We start from the raw sequence: 21600 nt of genomic DNA on the forward strand, positions 1-21600 counted from the left end.
TCCTATGTCCTACATCCAGTAATAGTTGTATACCTAATAACTAGATGTTATTAATCAATGTTACCCAGATGTATTTAATTAAAACACAGAAAATATATTTTTTAAAATTTATTTTTTAAGATATTTTTATTGATTTTTTACAGAGGGGAAGGGAGATAGAGAGCCAGAAACATCGATGAGAGAGGAACACCCACCAGCTGCCTCCTGCACACCCCCTACCAGGGATGTGACCGCAACCAACGTACATGCCCCTGACTGGAATCGAACCTGGGACCCTTCAGTCCACAGACCGATGCTCTACCACTGAGCCAAACCGGCTTCGGCGTGAAAATATATTTTTAAAATATATATTTTTTTATTTATTTCAGAGAGGAAGAAAGAGGGAGAGAGAGAAACATCAATGATGAGAAAGAATCATTGATCAGCTGCCCCCTACATGCCTCCTACTGGTAATAGAGTCCCCAACCTGGGTATGTGCCCTGACCGGAACTGGGAATCAAACCTGGAACGAACTGATGCTCGAACACTGAGCCACACCAGGCCAGGCAAATTTCTGTTGTTTTAAGCCTCCCAAGTCTGTGGTAATTTTTTACAACAACCCTAGGAAATGAAGACAGTAGCTAGTCTATATGTATCTGAGTTTGGCAGGCTGACATTGTTCAGCGGGAGCAGGCAGTTGTCAGCAGTCTGGAGAGAGTACTGTTTGGGGACCAGACACTTAATTCCTGGCAGCCCCTGCTGCTGGGTAACCGAGGGGACAGGAGAAGGTGTTCCCTTTCTATGCAGGAGGGCACACTTCTTTCTACCTGTGGGTCCTTTAAAAGGCAATCGTTACTGGATTCACTTATCTGGAGTGAACTATTCTTTCATACAGATGTGCAGGTAAGGGTGATTGCTCAAAGAGAGCAAACTTGTCTGGAAAGCCAGTATAGCTCCTTTTCGGATTTCCCACGTGGTACTCATCTATTACCACATGAAACAGGCTGCATGGATCTCCTCTCCTTTCTGTGCTTCTCCGTGGCCTGTGGGAGTCCAGCGCAGTCATGGTGCCTCTCACATCGCAACTCCTTATCCCGTCCGAGTCCAGCTCCCAGGCCTCTGTCCACTATCAAAACACATTTGTACAAGGCCTGAGGACTCTATGCTCTCCACATGCCAGCATGGCAATAGAGAAATAACTTTCTGCTACTCTAAATTAATGTGTTCTTTTCCTCAGAAACCCCGAAGGGGAGGAGTGTGGTGCACAATGCTGAATGGGTTTTGGAGACTTCGAAGTTATATTCCTATGTACTTGAGATTTTTAGTCCAAGGTCAGCTACTCATGAGCTGGGAGACCTTGGGGCCCACATCTTTGAGCCTCAGTTATCTAAGTCTGATTCAAAAAGTACTGAGCACCTACAGTGTGTGCACTCATACCATGGGAAGGAGGGATATGAGACTAAGAAAGGATCCCTGCCCTCCAAAAGCTGGAATTCTGTTGGGACTAACACCTGCAAACAACTTCAGGGGAAATTTGAGCCTGCTGGATGAAGAGTTTTGGTGGCAGAGAATGAAGGAGTATGAAGCTCTAGAATGAAAGCTGGCATGGCCAGGAGCCTGAAGATATGTGGCAGGGGTTATTGTCTTTGGGAAGACTTCCCAAGTAAGAATGACCCATATGCTTCTCCAGCCTCTCAGACCATAATTATCTGTACCTTCTTTCTTTGGTTCTGTGTCCAATTCAGATCTAAAGCCACCTGCTAAGGAGTTTGGACTTATTTCTGGAAGAAATGGGAAAATCTGGAATGTTGTTTTTACAACATTTTTTATAATAGAAAATTTTAATCATCTATAAAATGGGAGAGAATAGTTTAATGAATCCCTGTGTTCCCTCTGCTCAGTTTCAAGAATTAACTCACAATAATGTGTTTTTTTTTCCTAATAACCCTATCTATTGTCTCACTCCCACATTATTTTGAAGCAAATCCTAGGTATCATAGCATTTCTTATCTAAATATAAACATATGTATTTCTAAAAAATAAGGACTTTAGTTGAAAACATATGGGATACATTGTTATCATGCTGAAAATAATGCCCTAATATAATCAAATATCTAGCCAAGGATTAAATTCATAATTGTCTCATAATGCCACCATTTATGTTTACAGTTCAGATTTGATTCGGGATCTATAAAAGTTCACAATTGCTATGCCTCTTAGTCTTTTTAATCGATATGTACTTCCCCGTGCTACCCCCAATCTTTCATCCTTGCTCTTTTTTTTTCCTTTGCAGTTTATTTGTTGAAGAAACCACATTGTTTATCCTGTAGAATTTTCTATAGTCTGGAGTTTGCTGACTTTATTCCTGTGGTGTTATTTAACATTTTCCTTGGTCCTCTGTGCTCCCTATCACTCGGTTATTGGATGTGGAAGCTTGATAGATGTAGTTTCCTTTCAATGTGGCACACTTTTTTTTTTTATAAGGGATAGTGTGTTTCTCCATTGGGAAATATACTGGTATATAGAATCTGGTTATTTCATACTTCATGATGTTGACAGCCACTGATAGTCAGTGTCAAAATCTACTACCTCATTAGGTCATGTAATATGGTGATATTTTATTTTTACTGTGCCATCTTCATTTACTCGGCCATCCCATCCTATATAAGAAAAGCCTAATATGCAAAGTGTCTAGTCATCAGTCCAACCAAAAAAACATAATATACTAATGATATGCTAAGGCCACTCAACTGCTTGCTATGATGTGCACCGACCACCAGGGGGCAGACGCTCCAACTGGTAGGTGAGCTTGCTGCTGGGATCCGGTTGATCAGGACTGAGTGAGATGGGCCATACACACCCTGGAGCCTTCCCGCGATCTCTCCCCATCTGGCCAACCTCCCGTGTCCCTCCCAGGCCCCAATCATGCACCAGTGGGGTCCCTCGGCCTGGCCTGAGCCCTCTCACAATACAGAACCCCTTGGGGAATGTCAAGAGCTGGTTTTGGCCCAATCCAATCTCACAGACCAGGCCAAGGGACCCCACTGGTGTACAAATTTATGCACTGGGCCTCTAGTTATTTAATAATTGATCAACCCGTGTTATACCTCATAAAAGCAAAATAAGATCAATTAATCAATAATACTTAAGTCTTTCTATTTTTCAAAACATTGTGTTGGTTTATTAGAATCTCCCAGTGGAGATCAATGAAGTTTTGTGTTATCATTGTTTTGTTTCTGGTATCAATATGAACTCATGAGTTTAAACTATGTGATTTAATACTGCAATTATCCTTACTGATGCTCAAATTGTTCCATTTTTGGCCATGGGATCCTTATTAAGTGGTTTTGAGTTTCTGTGATAGGAGCCTGGTAGTCTTTAAAAGCATCATTGATATATGATATAATAAGATATTCCAGACTCATCATATACATTTCTTAAACCAACATGGAATTAGTGACTGCTCTAAGGATGTTTCCTTTCTTTTAGTGGGAATGGAACTTAGCAACCACAATCCAAGCACATGGAAGACTCTAAAGCAGATCTTGGTCTGTGCCTCCATTGGAGGGGAGCAGGCAATTTGGCCTCAACAGCATGGCAAGAGACTGAGAAGAGAAAGGGTGACCAGTGACTAACAGTTAATGTAACAGTCTAGGAGTGATGATAAGGTTTTTAGTCAGAGAGTATCTATGGGATGTGGAAGAAGATCAGAGTTGGGAGAAATTTTAGAGATTAAATTAACACAAAAGGATTTATTAGCTGATTTGGCAGATCAGGTAGTAGGGGCTGAGGAGGGTGAAAGATAACAGACCTGGGTGCAAAGCCTAACTCTCTCACACCAACGTGTGATCTACAGCTCATTACTTCAAGACTTTCTGACCTAAACTCCTAAGTGGGAATAGAACTACCTAGCTCATAGGGCCATTGGGATAGTTTTATCTGTCATATGAAGGAGTTGGTCCAGAACACAAAGCCTCTTCTGCTCCAGCCCTCTCCCTAGTTACACTTGCATTGTCCTCTGCTAATGTCATGGAGTATTACTAATGGATCCTCAAGCGTTTGCCTAAACCACATCTTATTGATTAAAAAGATGATATAACGAACTTAATGTTGCCAAAAGAAAAACAAATCAGCTATTCTTCTAAGGGCTGTTTTTCTTATTTGATATCTAAGTTGACAAATTTCATTTTCGAAAAGCTTAGAATAATGTTTTCATTTAAAATTGCTCCCATAAGAGAAAATGTTGAAGATATTAAAAACTAGCGAAGGACGTTAAATACTAATCAATTAGCTCAGAGCCTCTGAAAATACTATCTAAGATGGTTGTCCTGATCAATGATTTATGAAACACTCTGGTTTTAGAAAATATAATGTTACTTTAAGTCAACTTTTCCCCAGATCCTTCCTTGCCCATTCTGTCAGTGATATCCTGTAAATCTTTCTGAGATTATTTGCTTTTCTAAGATCTTATTTTTGAGGGCTCTGTCAGAAGGATTTTTGAATCAAGATTTTGAAGATAGATATAGCCATCTAGCAGTTAGATGGCCACATTAACTATTGATAAAGAGGATTTAAAATATTGATAATATATTTATTTTTAATTGTGAAGACAATACAAATTATTTTTAAAATTCAAGCCAAACAAAAGAGTATAAAAAGTGAAACCCGAGGAAAACCACTGTACCCTTCTTAACCATTTTCTCACATAAACATGATGCTTTAAATATTTCATCGCAATGTACATTTTATTCCTTAGGTTACTTTTTCAATATATTGTGAAATATTAGGTTACAAAATTAGTTCAATATATTGTAACTCTTTTTACCCGTCAGTTCATAAATGAACCACTTCATTATTTTAAGCTTATTGTTGCCGCATGGGATAAACATTTGAATGCATTCTAGTTTATCAGATTAGCACTATATAGTTAGACATTTACATTGTTTCCAATGTATTAATATTTGTAAAAGTTCTTAGCCAAACCAAATAAGTCTAAATCAGGTTTGAACAGATATATTATTATTATAAATCTGTGTATGTTTATAGTTTCCATAGTAAAAAAAAAAAAAATAGATCAGTGTTTGAGTGCAGCTTTTAAAAACTGTTATAAAACAAGAGGCAACTGTCACTTGGTGACAATTGTTTTTAACAAAAAATTGGCTGTAAATTTATAAATCTCAAAAATCACACCTCCCCTTTTTCTGACAACCCCCCAAACTAAAACTCTGTTCTTTGTAATGTGGTGATTTTTTCTCCTTCAGCAGCCACACTTACCTGTGAGATTTGAGGTATCCCACGCCTTCTCTTTTTAATGCAGCTTCCTTTTCCTTCTATTGAGAACCCAGGCCCTGCTTTTCGTTTTAAGCAAAGATGGTATCTCCCTGGAGGAGAGGTGGAGGAATGGTCACCTGTCCTCCAGTGTCACACCCACAACATCAGACATATGACCCTGCCTGTCCTCCAGCTCGAGGTCAGGGTTACTCACCTTTCAAGAAAGGACTGGAATGCTTAGTCAATGCTGCTGCATTTCAAGATGGCAAAGTGTCTTCCCACTTCCAGAAAACTGAATGGACAAGTGGACCTCAATGAACAAGTGAGGTCCATGTTTTTAATATGAAGTATCATCTTTTCCCATTTTTTTTTTTTTTTTGGTTTGTTTATAGGCTGCTCTTCAAGTTGATATAATCTGAAATTTTACCAATATCCCTAAGGCTTCAAGACCGAACATATTATTACTATATATATATATATATATATATATATATATATATATAAGCTCATGTTCTTTCTGGCAACTGCTAATAAATTAAATGTTCCTATTTAAGCTAGAAAGTACCATCAGTATCTGTGGGATGAAGAGGATGAGTGATTGTAACATCAGCCACGTCAAAGGGTGTCAGCCCTGCAGACTGGTGCTCAGAGGGTCCAGATTTGATTTTAGTCAGGACTTCACTTCTATTTACTGCTTGGACTAAACCACAATTCCTCTTTCAGAATCACCAGTGAGGGCAGAGGAAACTCCCAGTCTGTTCTTCTGCTTCCTAGTGACTGACTGACACTCGCAACACTCAGGTTCCTAAGTTGCTCTGACATGCCTGGGAAATGGCCGGAGCTGCTTCCCTCAGACTCAAATCGCTTTCATCGTCAGGCTATTTTCAGGTATTCAGAAAATGCTCAGAAACGTTCAAATAGTGGAGGTCTCTTTATCTCCTCTAGCTGAGCTCAAAGGTGACATTTCCTTAATTGGCTAGAGAGTTTCAGAAGTTTCAGCTATTTTGCAGTGATGGCAGAAAAAAAAAGCAAGAAAAAAAAAAAGCAGACATTTTAAACAGAAGTGTTCTGCATGTGCACAGCTCCCCCAAAATGCTGATTTTTAAAGTTTAGCTTTTGTAACCCTCAATGAAAATTGAATGCCTTGGCTCATTTTTCAAAAAAGCTACTTGGAGACACTAGACAGAAGCACCTGATGGTAAGCAAGTTTTGCCAATGTCTCAGTTTTGGGTGATCTAAGGAAAATTTTGGATTAAGTTTTCACTTTGCCAGTCCACAAAAAAAAAATGTATTTTGTTCATTCCACAAACACTGTTGGTACCCCCTGAGTGCCACAGAGTATTTAGCCCCAGGGACACCACTGTAAACAAGAGATAAAGTCCCAGGCGGGGGAGGGAGGCGTGAAGGGGTAGAGAGGGTTTTACATTAAAGAAAAAGCAAAGCCCAGAGGCAGATAAGGGACACTGGAAATACTGTGTTCACAGGTGAAACAGAATGCAATTTTTAAAAAATATATATTTTATTGATTTTGTAGAGAGGAAGAGAGAGAGATAGAGAGTTAGAAACATCGATGAGAGAGAGTCATCTATCAGCTGCCTCTTGCACACCTCTACTGGGGATATGCCCGCAACCAAGGTACATGCCCTTGACCGGAATCGAACCCGGTACCCTTCAGTCCCCAAGCCAACGCTCTATCCATTGAGTCAAACCGGTCCCGGTGCAGAATGCAATTTTTAATGTCGGTCAGGATGTGTCCCATTGAGAAGGTGACATTTGACCAAAGGTTTGAGGAAGGTGAGGGAATTAGCCATGTGGATATCGGGGGAAAGTATGCTTGTCAGAGGAAGGAGCCACTGAATGCTATAAGGAAGCCAGGGTGGCTGGTACAGGGTGAGCAAAGGAAAAGCAGATGGCCCGAACCAAGAATGGATGGGACAACAGCTGGAGCAGGTCTTGAGGGTCATTGCAAGGACTTGGAATTTTACTCCCAGTACAACGGGAGCTATTGCAGAACTGCAAACAGAGTAATAATGACATCATCTGATACATTTCCATTAGATCAGCTGTTGCTATGCAGACCTTAGGAGGGAAAGAGTAGAAGCTGGTGGATCTGAGAGGAGGCCATTGCATTACTCCAGGAGAAATATGTGTGTGGTTCACACCAGAGTAGGAGCAATGGTGGTGGCAAAAAAGTATTTGAATTTTGTATATAGTTTGAAAGTAGAAAAAACAAACAAACATATTTTTCTGAGGGTTTGGATAAGGGGTGTTCAGAGAAAGGGACTCAATGATGACTCTTGATTTTCAGCCTGGCCAACTAGAAAGTTGGAGTTGCCATTAATTGAGACGGGGAAGACTTTAGGGGAAGTCTCTTAGGGGAGGAAACACCAGGAGTTCAGATTTGGACATGTTGAGCTTTAGATAGTGATTAGATATTCAATTTCTGATTTTCTTCTCACAAAATCAGAGAATGTAAGTCTCTGAGGGTCTAGTTTTGATTCATAAAGTATCTCTAGAGCCTTGGACAGTGTTGAGTACATGTAGGTTCTCAATGAAAAATAAAATATTTGCTAAGCACTCATTATGTGTCTCGCTCTGCTCTGCAGACTGAGGACAATGCAGGGACAAAATAGCTGAAATTCTGCTCTCCTGCACCTTAAAGTCTGTCAGTGGGAGGCAGACAAGCAAACGAAGTAAAATAAACTATCTGTTGGTACACCTGCTCACTAACATTTGTTGACTATTTACCCCATGTATGTTATCACCCTAAGGGAAAAGGATCTAAGATCCCGGAGTTGGCATTCCACGGCAGCCTGTCTTTCTCTAAAGCCCCTTCCACTGCACCATGTTGCTTCTCATATGAAGTAACGTAAATCCTCTACTCCCCTGATGAATATCAGCACTGTGTTCTCTTCCTGTAAGCATTTAAAGGAGAATATACTCAAAGTAGGACTCTTTTTGAAGTGCAGTTCTAGGAAGGCTGCCTGGGAGTGAGTAACCCCAGGCCACTCTGCCTTTCTTTTTTCTTTTCTTTTTTTTAAAATATATTTTATTGATTTTTCAGAGAGAGGGATAGAGCGTTAGAAACATCGATGAGAGAGAATCATCGATCAGCTGCCTCTTGCACACCCCCCACCGGGGATGTGCCCGCAACCAAGGTACATGCCCTTGCCCGGAATCGAACCCGGGACCTTTCAGTCCGCAGGCCGACGTTCTATCCACTGAGCCAAACCGGTCCTGGCCACTCTGCCTTTCTTAGTGGATCCAACCATGTGGGAGAATTCCTCTTGACATCTCAGGGCATCGTCGCACTCTTTGCCCCCTTTCACAGTGGCTAAATACCAGCCACTAAGGGCCACCACATTGTTTAATCTAAAGGGCTCCATTTGTAACCTTTCACAAAACTAAAACACTATACTAAAATAGATTTTATATTCCTATACATTTGAGGAGGAATCTCTTATCCTGCCCCCTAAAAATGAAACTTCATGAATTGTTCATTCCTATCATCATCATCATCAAGGGAGTGGTTTGGTTTTTAGTAGCCCCAAATGATTTCTAGTTATCATCCCCCATTCTGATATATTCTTTCCATCTCATACAACAGACAACCTCCAGCCTATCCCTTGCATCCTATGCAGAATTTCTAAAATTGCCTCAGCCCCTTTCTACTGACAGATTCCATATGTAATTTGGGATGTCCTTCCCCACCAACATCTCCTAGAATGTAAATGATGAATGATCATTTAGCCTCATAAACAGATAATCCTTTCTCCTGCTCAGATCTGCTAGAACAGTTCTTCAAAAATTCCAGGGATTTCTCCTCTTGAATGCCACCTCTATCAACAATTATAATTTTTAAGACAAAACATCCAGGGTTTCCCATTGGTTAGACGATGGCCATATCTATCTTAACCCTGCCTCTCACTCAGCACATCCATCAACAGCAAGAACTGCAATGACTGGCAGAGGGTATGATCCACAAATAACTTGACTCTTTTCCCAGGCCAAGTGAAGTGTTCAGTCGCCAGATTTCTTTAAGACCCTCTGTTGAATAAATGAGCATTGAGACCCCCCGCCCCATGTTGTAATTGGGAGACTACTGATGTCCTTTCAGAATGACTGGAGTCTTAGACATTTCTGTACATACATAGTGACCACCAATGCATGCTGCTTTTGCATAGTGAATAAAGAAAGCATCCTCACAACTAGAAGCCTGGTGTATGAAATTCATGTGTGGGTGCAGTCCCTAGGCCTGGCCTGCGATCAGGGCCATCTTCCCCAGCCGTCCACAGATGGCTCCACCCACACCACCACCCATCCTCGGTTTCCCGTTTGCCATAGAGCGTTTGGAGCCTGATGGCCGGGAAAAGGGACCAAGAGGTGGTCAGTGCGCCTCATAGTGACTGGTCCAGTGGTCGTTATGCCCTTAGGATCAATTTGCATAAAGAATAGAGGCCTGGTGCACAGGAGAGGGCCAGCTGGCCTGCCTTGAAGGGGGCCCCAGATCGGGGTGGGGGGTTCTTGCTGGAGGGTGGAGCCGGCCTGGGTGAGGGGCCACAGGTGGTTTGCAGGCCATCTATGCCCCCATCAGGTTGGGGGTCCCTGCTGGGGAGTGGGGCCAGCCTGGGTGAGGGGCCATGAGTGGTTTGCAGGCTGGCCACGCCCCCCCCCCACCCACACACACTTTGTCAAGAAGGACACCTGGAATGACGTCTGGAAGACATCCAGTCTATCAGGTCTAATTAGCATATTAACCTTTTATTAGTATAGATAATTGTTATTGTTCTTCTTAAAGGATCTGAATCACAGTACAAAGCAAGAATCATATAGTATAAAATGTTTAGCAATCAAATAAAGGTTCACTGCTAGTATAATGGTATTATTCTGCCGTCTATCTGTGGGATCACAAAAGCTTTTCCACCAGAAACTGAAAAGGTTTCATAAGGGGCAGGCAGCACTAGTCACAATCCCTCATGGGTATAACATTGGGTGAATCAACTCTGTCATTAATGAGGTTATGCTTCTGGTCTACATAAAGCTGGCAAGAATATCATCATTTAAAATATGACATATTTTAATAACCCAATATAAGAAAATACATATTCTAACTAATGGAAAGTTGGAATAATAGCTGGAAGTTTATTACCATGGCCAAAAAAACCCCCCCAAAAATCAAACAAACAAATAAGTAAAACCTTCTCTCCTTTAATCCTTTTCATGTTTAACACCTGCACTAAAGCTCCCATATTTTTATTTCCTCACGAATGGAAAAGAAAATCAGGTGTCAGAATTTGGGCAGTAAGTGGAAGATATTATCATCAAAGTTATAGTCTACCATTCATCTTATTTGGTGCTGAGTATACTCATTTTCTAAATATAACACCTGGTAACTTCCCAACATTTTTACCACTTAACACTTACCTACTTACAGACTTTGACTTGGGTATAAAAGGTACAAATTTCTGCCATGATCCGATAGCTTAAATAATTTTATCTGCCTTGGAATTGTGTCTAATATATTGCTTCAGGCTTTATATAGTCACAGGTGACATCAGTAGCCTCATCCCACTGGAATCATGTAAACTTTATCCAATTAATATGTGTGAGATGTATAAGATCTTGGCACAGAAGAAATCATTGAAATCCAAAGCTCTTCTATAACTTTCTTTTGTAATCATCTGCCAGCTGGATTCTAGAAGGCTTCTACTTCCACTTACTATGCATGAACATTGCCACCCCTTTAAAAATATAGTTTTGTAAAGAGGAATGGTTACAAGGGGGTCCAGTATTGTAGCTTCAGGGAGGCCACAGAAATCCCACCAAATGATCAGAAATACACAATAATGCACCATTACTGGATATACACTGTGTGGCCAGATTATTATGATCTCTGAATGCATAATAATCTGGCCACTCAGTGTATATCCTATATAATAAAAGGTTAATATGCAAATTGTCCCCTCGACCAGGAATTCAACCAGCAGGCAGGCCAGCCAAACCCCCATGTCCCCTCCACCTGGCCAGACCTCACCCATGCATAAATTCATGCCATATATATATATATATACACACACACACACACACACACACACACACACACACACATACATACACTGAATGACCAGATTATTATGCATTCAGAGATCATTATAATCTGGCCACTCAGTGTATAGTCAGATTCCAAATATTTCATTGGAGAGCTGCCTCTCAACCCTAATCCTTGTAGCTTCTCTTCAAGAGAGAGCTGCTCTGAAATCCCCATGTCTTCCCATGAACAGATTGTTATGGGAAGGGTGAGGTGGTGTTGATAAAGCTAATCTTAATGTCATACCCAGTGCAGAGATGAACTGCAGGTGAAAAGCCCAAGGTGAGGTTTCTTGATGACTCACAGGATGCCCAGTTAAATTTGAATCTAGGGTAAACAATGAAGAATTACTTAGTTTAAGCATGTCCCCAGGATTGTGTGGGAGGGATATACTTAGAATTTACCTTTTATTTAAAAATTCAAATTGTATTGGGCAACCTGTGCTTTTATTTGCTAAATCTGGCAACACTAGCCAAAGGAAAATTAGAACAGCTTATTTTCCATCTACATTATACCATCCTGCACCAAAGAAAAACATTATATAATTGTAATGAATTATGTAATTGTCTATTTTGTTTTAATGATTTGTATTACTTATAAAATGGCAAAGGTCTCAAGGTTTATAAATGGCATTAAAACAGGTAAAAGAAATAAGCTATGCAGCTGTAAAAGATAATGAACATCTAAAGATCCGCAGCTTAGAAAATCTGATGTTATGTCAATCCTTATCACTTAAATAATTTAAGCAGTGACTAAAAAAGTAATGCCGTGAACTACATAGACAAATCATTCTTAGTTCATGGTCACCCTGCTTGCATATTAACTGGATGATAACCTACTAGCCATGCATTTCCAAGTAAAAAGTAGCCATTGCATCAGTGCTCAGTCTACCTCTTTTTATACTGCCTCTGCTTTAAATGAAACATCAATTTTCCCAAGCAACTCTTTCATTTCATTCAATCTCTTATTAGCAAAGCAAATATTTGGTTCCTAAACTAACACATCCAGTTTCAGTGACAGATAGTTCCAAAAGAAAGCAAATTGTTATAAATGCCACGATTCCTTTCATTTGGGTATTAAGACAGCCAATTTCTCTTGAAACTATTTTTTTAAATGCCTCTCTCTATTTAAATATATCTCTCCAATGGATGCTACAGCCTTTACCCCCCACCCCCAGGGGAAAAAATATTGCTTTCAAAGGCCTGCTAAAACTATGAAAATACCAGACCAATATTTTTTATATATATAGTAGTAGCCTTACGCATGAATCCATGAGCAGTAGGTTGCTGCCACCTTCCTGTAGCTCCCCCTGCACCTCCTCATAGCTTGATATCCTGTCCCCTCCTGTAGCTCTCCATCACCCACTTGTAGTTCACTGATCCACCATCCTACAGATCTGTAATCCTGATCTGCTTGTTATACAGTCAGTTGTTATGCCTCAAGGTGTAATGAATAATTAGCATATTACACTCTTATCCTATCTAATAAAAGAGTAATATTCAAATTAACCATCACCCTGCTATACCCATAAGCCACACCCACCAACCAATCAAGAGCAAGTATGCAAATTAACCCAACAAAGATGGCTGAGACCACAGAGAGAGTAGGAGGGAGGCTTGGGTTTCCCCGGCGATGGAGGAAACCAAGCTTTCCGCACACCCTGGCTGGCCCAGGCCTCCACTTAAGGATACAAAGTTTCAATTATAGAAGATAAATCCCAAGAAAAATGGCAGTAGCCACAGAGCTGGAGAGAGCAGGCTAAGGTTACCCCTGGGGACAGAGGAAGCCAAGCTTTCCACCTGCCCTGGCTGGCCTAAGCCTCCATTCCAGGCTACAAAATTTCAATTATAGAAGGTGAATAAAACCCAACAGAAATGGCTGCCACTGAGGAGCAAGCAGAAGGCTTGGTTTTGCTCCAGGCTACAAAGTTTCAATTGTAGAAGATAAATATATCCCAGATACCAGGGCCTTGGCTTGGGTCACTGGGGGGCATGGCCGGCCTGCAAACCACTACAGGCCCCTCACCCAAGCCGCCCCACGCTCCAAGGGAAACCCTATCCTGATCCAGGACACCTTTAGGGCAAACCAGCTGGTCCCCACCCATGCACCAGGCCTCTAGCCTATCTAATAAAAGAGTAATATGCAGATTGACCATCACTCCAACACACAAGTTGGCTGCCCCATGTGGGCAAAGATCCTGCCCCCATGTGAACACAAGATCGCTACCACAAGATGGTCAGCAGGATAAGGCAGTTGGGAGGCACCAGGCCTGTAAGGCAGGAAGGCGATCAAACCTGCAGGGGAGGGCAGTTAGGGGTGACCAGGCCAGCAGAGGAGAGAAGTTGGGGGCAAACAGGATGGCAGGGGAGCAGTTAGACATCAATCAGGTTGGCATTGGAGTGGTTAGGGGGTGATCAGGCTGGCAGGCTGAAGTGGTTAGGGTCAATCAGGAAGGCAGGCAGGTAAGCAGTTGAGAGCCATCAGTGAGAGGGATGTCCGACTGCTGGTTTAGTCCTGATCCCACTGGATGGGTCCCAGATTAGGGAGGGTGCAGGCTGGGCTGAGGGACTACCCCTGCCCCACCCCAGTGCACAAATTTCACGCACTGGGTCTCTTGTTATGTAGGATAAAAACACAAATATAATTAGATCAGGTCCAAATGTGCCAATCAAATGAGTGATCTGACCAATGTGATTTAGGTACTGTAGAGAGCCATTCTGGATCATTCAGATACCATGAGCTGTCTATTCCTAAATTGTTTGATTGAATTATCCAAAATCTGCGTGTCTGAGAACCTGACCTTATGGTTTAGCTGAGTTGGGCTTTTGAAACATACCAGTTTGCAAAAGACTGTGAAAATATAAAGTCCTTGGTGAGACTTCTATTTGTTACTGAGCATTTTTGGGACTGTTGTGCTAAATCTGAGCTGGCATGTTATTAACCTTTTCAAATTAGGCATTTAGTAGGCTGAGCTGAATCTTTTCTTAATTTGCACATTAGGGTTTGCCAGCACAGCTGGCACTGTGCTGGGATATTAGTTGAGATCTTCAATTTACATTGTCCAAGAGTAACCATATAAACTCTGCTTTTGGAGAGGATGACCTAATTGGTGCAAATATAGTAAACTTTATTAATAGGACTAACACCAACACCAATAACTACTATTTGTTGAGTGCTTACTATGTCCTGGGTACTGTAGGTCTCTTCAGTCATTTAACATTTTATACAACCTTGTGAGGTTTGATCCCCCAATTTCGTAGATAAGAAAACTCAAGGGGTTAAGTTACTTGCCCTAAATTACACAATTAGTAAGCAGTAAAACTTAGCTTTGTGCCTAGACAATCTAGATGCAGGATCTCTGTGCTTATCACTTTGCAACTCTGCCTCGTAAATGTATCAGATCACAGAGAAGAGCTTCCACCTTCTCAGGTGAAGGTGTCACTTCTTGAACTGTGACACAGACTTCAGGGGAGCAGGAGGTCATGGTACTCAAGGGACGAAAGCAACCCTTCACCTTCACTCCCACCCAACCACAGGCAACCTTGAGGTTCCCATAAATGTGTGCACGTATTTTTGTTTACGTTTAACATGTTTGTGATAAGATTTACGATAAGGTTTCAATATGCTGATGATTAGGTGCTGACATATGTGGTAAGAACAGAGCCATAAATGTGTAGGGTGGGGTCTTCCTTAAGGGACAAGGACATTCTAGCTGTCAGTCACTTGGAGGAGAGCTGTGATAGGCCCAGAACACAGATAGGATCCTTAGCTGGGTGGCAGACTGGAATCTAGCTCCTGGTCCTGATCACCAAGGAGCCAGTAAGTGGGCCTGTGTGGCGAGCCAGAATGCAGTCCTCTCCTCACACAGGAGACAAAGGGCAGAGAGGGCAGGCCCTGGGCAGGAAAGGTTGGATCCCTGGGGTTTGTGTCTCTCTTGCTTATGCTTCTTTCCCCTTTGTCCTTCTTGAGTGTTTGGGAAAGGCCTTTTGAAAGTCCCAGAATATCTCATTTGTCTCAGTGAGGAAGTGTTTAAAAATAAATTGGGACATAAACTCAGTAGGGTAGCAATGATGGTGGTGATAATGAAGGAAGAGAATCCAGAGGGGAGAGAGGGAGGGATGGTGATGGAAGCTTCTGTGGCGGGCTATCCTCCCTCACTCCAGGTTCTGCTGCCAAACCTCCAAGGTTCTGTCTTGTGCTTTAGTTTGGAGGTAGGACTCCTGTATGCCTTGTGCTGGCATTGGAGGTGTTGGGGAATGGCCTGCATGACAGCTAGTTTTCTACCACAATTAACTGAGAAAAGTGAAGACCGTCCATGGTTTCTCTCTTCCTTCTTTTAAAAATACAAGTGAGCAAATATGGAGATCTACTTTGTTGGGTTGCCAATGCACACATATTTGCAGGTGTCCATTATGCAGGGTGGAGGAAATGCTATGTATATATTGATTTTTTTAAGCTAAAAACCAGTCCTCTGCCAAACCCCATTCCTGGCTCTCGATAGTATCATCTTAAGAGTTTTAAAGAAATTTTCCTGAAGCCTCTGACGCCACGGGGGGGGGGGGGGGGGGGGGGGGGGGGGCAAGCAGGGTGGGAGAAGCAAACAGAAAAGAAGCAATGCCTGGTGAAACACCTGGGAGCTGAAGCAGGCATGCCACTTTCCTCTCAAGAGCCCTCAACCTCAACCCTCTGTCCTTTCCCGGCACATCTATTTATTCTTTAAAAAGTGCCTTTTCAGTTTCTGTAAACACTTTACTCTGGGATGCAAAGAACCGCATGAGGTATTGATGTCAAGTAGCTCTAACACCACACTGACTCCTAAGGAGATTCCTTCAGGGTACAAACTCAGCGGAGAGAAGGAAGCTTCATCTCTCTCTTGGGGAGGCACACACAGAAGCATAACTTCGTCTTCCCCGTCAGGACAGCCTCAGAACCGGAAGCCTGTAACCTGCTTGGCTCTGACCTCCACCCAAGTGTGCGGGATGGAGATGGGGCGGCTCCCTGCTCTCCAAGCCACCCTCTACCCATGCCCTCCTCATTCTGGCAGCGAACAGGGTATTATTCCCGTCCCTGGAATAGCGGAATGGTACTCTAAAATAGGCTAAGAAAAAAAAATAAAATCTTGAGCTCCTTAGAGGGGAAAATGTCACAATACACTGCCTAGTAGGATTCATTCCGGTTTTGCCAACTGCCAGTGCTGTTAAAAAAAAAAAATATATATATATATATATATATATATATATATATATATATATATATATATATATAAAATAAAAAAGACAAGTAAAATAAAATTAGCAGACAAACCTTCCTACTAGCTCTACAGTCTCACTCAAAGGTTCTCTGCGTGTCCCTCGAGCCTCATGAAAGGATTTCTAGCAAGGAGAAAGCAAAGGCACCCACCCTTCGTGTCACTTGGTAAACATCTCTTGCTCAGAGGATCCCGGATATTGCCACCAGGGCAGTCTTGGGGCTGGATGCCCAGTTACACCTGCTGGATCCGGGCGCTCCCAGCCCGGCCCAGGGCTGCGTAGCCACAGTCTCAGAGGTTGTTCAGGATCGGTCTGCAGATGAGTCTCCAAAGGGTCCAGATGCCAGAGGGAAAAGGGTTTTCTCAGGCGCACAGCAAGTAGAGGAAAAATGCAGGCTACAGCCTCAGGTCGGGAAACTTTTCCTCACAACCCTATTATCCTTTAAGAGCTGCCAGGAAACCCTAGCTTCTTTTCAAGGGACTGTAGCGAGCGGTGTCCGCAATGACAGCAACCCAAGCAATTCAGGAAGAAAACATACGTGGACGACCAGCAGGAGTCAAACTGGCGTGTGTTTGTGACTTTGCAACATTCTTATCGAAACCTGCCTTGTCCATACTCAGGTGTCCCCTGTCGGACTGCATTTTCTGCAAAAGCCGGATATCCCAACTCCAGACTTTGCACCTCTCTCAGCCCACCCCCACCCCCCCACCCCAAGTCCAGCTCAGCCCCGCTCCTCCCTCTCCAGCCTCCTGAGGTGGGTCCTCTCCAGACCCAGAGGCGCTGGCGGGAAGCCTTTCCGGGCAGTGCATTTATGTCCTGTGTGTCAGGGAGAGGGGGTGAAACGGGGGATGCTAGTTTCAGCTACGTTAACAGTTTCTGCCACACCACGCAGTTTTAGAGGTCCCGGACCACTGGGCAAAACTGCAAACCCCACTGGTGAGCTCGAGCCTGAACCCGGCCGGGGCAGCTTCCCTGGGACTCGAATGCCGCATCATCATCCCGAGGCAGAGACGACCAGAAACCGCCACCTCTCCGCGAACGCAAACCAGCCTGGCGGGGCGCGCAGCCCTGCTTAAACCCTTCCCGGTGGACTTTCACTTTCCCCCCCATTCCTGCCCCTCAGCCCCTCGCTTCTTCCCTTGTTCATCCCTCCCTCCCAGGGTCCGACCGCACCGAGAAGCGCGGTGCCCCACGCCCGGCAGGGCAGGCTGGGCTTGCGGAGCCCAAAGCCGCGAGGAGCTGTCACCGTTGCCCACCCGCGACCCGAATGCGTCGCGCAGCCACCTGTTCTTCAAACTCAGCCGGAGTTTGTGGGACGCGGGCTGTGCCCCGGAGGGACCCAGTCCTCCCCTCGGTCCGGCCGGGTTCAGGGTCTCCAAAAGGCGCGCCTCACCCCAAGCCCCAGGGCGCACAGCTCTTGGCACAACCTCCTAGGCTCCCACTACTCGGGGCTCCTGCCGCGCGCAGGGACTGACTTCTCAGCCTCCCAGCTTCAGCCCCTACCCTGGCGCCAGCCGCCCGCCCCCACCCCCCACCCCCCCAACACCGCGCCCCCCGAAAGTACCTGCGGAGAAGACGCAGAGAGCGAAGAGAGTCTGGCAGATCATGGTATCCCGGTGCTGGGTGCCGAGTCCGGCGCGGGCAGCGGGAGAGTTAGTGGGGACTGAGGGAGCGCACCCCGGGCGCCCGCGGCGGGAGCCAGAGGCCCGGGAGGTAACGGTGGCGGCGGCGGGGAAGCCAGGCGAACGCGGCGCGGCTCGGCTCCTTCAGCTGCGTGTCCTCCGGCGCCCGGCGAGCTTCTGCTCCATCCCGGCTGCGGGAGCTGGGGCCGCCTCCGCCGCCGCCGCCAGGCAGTGCTAAACCCCTCCCACCCGGGCCCGCGGCCACCACAGGGCCACCCCCGGCCTTCCCTCTCCCGGCGCTGCGTCCCGGGAGTCCGGCCCAGGGCGGCCTCTGCTGGACAGTCAGGGCTGGGGACCCGCGTTTGGACTGGGTTCTTGGAAGGTTTAGTGTCTGGCTCTGTGTTGGGGACTAGGGGATGCAAAGATGTGTGAGCAGATTTCTGCCCTCAGGAATTTATCTCAGGTTTTTGTTGTTGTTTTGTTTTTACAAGAGCTTACAGTCTTTATTTTAAAAAATATATATATTATCGGTTTTTTTACAGAGAGGAAGGGAGAGAGATAGCTAGAAACATCCATGAGAGAGGAACATCGACCAGCTGCCTCCTGCACACCCCGGACTGGGGATGTGCCCGCAACCAATGTACATGCCCTTGACCGGAATCAAACCTGGGACCTCGAACCTGGGACCTCTCAGTCTGCAGGCCGACGCTCTACCACTGAGCCAAACCGGTTTAGGCAAGAGCTTACAGTCTTTAAACAGATGATCATATGCCATGTTAGGCCTCACCTCCAAGAGCCAAACTCACCATTTGAAAAGCACACACATTTCTTTCCACCCTTTCTCCAAACGTTCCTGCCTGCATATTAAACCCTCGCACACATTCAAGCCCACTGCACTTCCTGGTACCTGAGCCAGGATGTCTGCTGCTTTATTTAGCTTCTTACTGGAAGAAATGGGACTAATGTCAGGTAACAGTGATCATGGCATTACTGAGCGAGACATAAGACTAGGTGTTGTACCATGACTCCTTCTAACAACCCTATGATATATTATTATTATTATTATTATTATTATTATTATTATTATAAAACCAAGGCACAGGGACGTAATGTGCTCAATGTCGCACAGCTGGTAGGGGCGGTGATAGCAAAGGCTGACATTTCTTGAGTATCTGCTGAGTAGTGGACAATGGTTTTCACCAAGTCGAGTTCTCACAGCAGTACTTTGAGGTGGGCACTGCTATAGCTTCACTTTCGGGGGAGGAAATGGGAACACAGAGAGGTTTAAGTACTTGTCCAGGGTCTCACAACTAGCTAATGGTACCGATAAGATGCCTGGCAAACACGCTGGGTTATGCCCTGTACTCTACTCCTTCAAAGTTCCCCAAGTTTTATGTGTAAACACTGATTAAGCTGACCTTTCATGTAAGCCTCCACTATCTCAAACTCACTTATTTCTCACACCTCTGTCAGACCAGATGGCAGGCCATCACCTGATATCTATGTGGCTATGAGTGTGTTGGTGGTCTAGGGACTGGATGTAGGAAGCTGCAGGAATTAATGAGCCTTCCGAAAGAACTGATTTGTTCAGGACCATTAGCAGCGCTGGAGAATGGCTTTGTTTTCCTGTGACTTCTTTCTCACATACCAGAGCCTCAGGTTTTACCTTTTCCCCTGTTTGGGCCTCGTTGCTTTTTCTGTGACAAGGTCAATTTCTCTAGCTGACAACCACCTGTAGAACTTGTCCTGCTTCTACAACCAGGAGGAAACACTGGGCTCAGAGTTTCCTTTTGCTTTTGGTAAATTTATTGATTCCTTTTGGAATGAGAAGTGAAATATATTAGCACAAACAGTGCCCACCTCCCTTCCTCCTTCCTGGCCAGAGAAACTGCAAATTCAATTTGTTAAATACGTTCTCTGAATGCTTTTGACCGGAGGTCTTCCTGGCTTCTGATGTAATCTACGTGATTATGAAGAATTGCTGCATCTGGGCTGTGGTTGTCATGGAGTCAGGGACCACGCACAGATGGATTTTCGCAGGGCTGTTCCATAAGGAGCTGGTGCCTTTAACTGGGAACATGTAGTAAGTGACTCTATGACAGAAATAAAGATTTTTCAAAACCACAGAAAAAATGATTCAGTTGAAATTCAACAAAATGTTAACGAAGTTCCTATGGAGTACAAAGCATGTGTGAATCTGTGATATGTAAGATGATTATTTGGTACCCAAAGGATGGTGATGCCCACATGCTAATCAGTTAAAATGTCCAAGGTTTGTCATTGTATGTAAAAATAGAGTTGAAATAATTTCTTTAACAAAATCATTTACTTTTTATTTTAATTTTTGTTAATCCTCACCTGAGGATATGTTTTTCCACTGATTTTTAGAGAGAGTGAAAGGGAGGGAGGAAGGGGTGGGGAAAGAGAGAGAAGGAGAGAGGGAGACAGAGAAACAGAGAGAAACATAGATGTGACATTCATTGGCTGCCTCCCGAATGTGCCCAACTGGGGACAGGATCGAACCTGCAACCCAAGTACGACCCTTGACCGGGAATCAAACCCATGACCCTTTGGTGCTTGGGCTAATGCTATAACCATTTAGCAACACTTGCCAGGACTAAAATAATTTATTTTTATTAGTAATTAAATCTTTTAATATATCAATTTAGTGAAAACACATTTGATCACCCACTAGGTACCAGATCCTATGCTAGACTGTGGGAATGTAATAAGTTGTATAGTCAGGGTAGGCTTGGTTATCCTGCTATAATAAAACACCCTAAAATCTCAGGGGCTTAAGCAATAATGGTTTATTTCCAGCTCATCAACGTCTTTTCCACAGAGTAGCTGTTCTCTACGTCAGGAGTCAGGGTTGTACCTCCAGGTCGAAACCTGCTTCCACACTCACCAAGATAGGGAAAAGGAGAAGTGGAGAGTCAGTGCAACATTTAAATCTTTCAACAGGAAGTGTCTACTCATATTTCATTGGCTAATGCAAGTCAGTGGTCAAGCTCAGCTTCAAGAAATCAGGGAAGCACAATCTCCTTGCGTGCTCAGAAGGAAAGGAGAGCTGATAGCCATGGACAGCTGTGGGTGTGCCACGGTGGTTAATTGTCTCTGCCATTAGGAAACTTATATTCTAGTAATGGGGAGTCAAAGATTGAATGAGCGATCTCAAAAATAGATGCAGTCATTTATGTTGTATGATATGAATAATAATACCGACAAACATTTATTGAGATTTAGCTTTGTGTTAGGAAATTATTCCAAGCATTTTATGTAATCTGTTTAAACTTTGCACTCTAGAAAGTTATCCCAATTTTATTAAAAAAAACAAAAAAACAAACCTACATAATCCACACAAGAAAAAACACATGAGAGATACTTAAAG

At 43.8% G+C, this 21600-nt stretch overlaps 1 protein-coding gene across 1 annotated transcript in view; it reads right to left on the minus strand.

Moving 5' to 3' along the window:
• Nucleotides 1–18426, minus strand: part of PARM1 (prostate androgen-regulated mucin-like protein 1) — a 100190-nt gene extending 81764 nt beyond the window's left edge. The window contains exon 1 of the mRNA XM_084884805.1: nt 18152–18426. Within this exon, the coding sequence (XP_084740931.1) occupies nt 18152–18194 (43 nt within the window). The 5' untranslated portion in view covers nt 18195–18426. The remainder of the gene's footprint in view (nt 1–18151) is intronic.
• Nucleotides 18427–21600: the final 3174 nt, after the last annotated feature.

The sequence above is a fragment of the Pipistrellus hanaki genome (genome assembly GCF_964339955.1).
Source record: "Pipistrellus hanaki genome assembly, chromosome: 1".
Classification (NCBI taxonomy): Eukaryota; Metazoa; Chordata; class Mammalia; order Chiroptera; family Vespertilionidae; genus Pipistrellus; species Pipistrellus hanaki.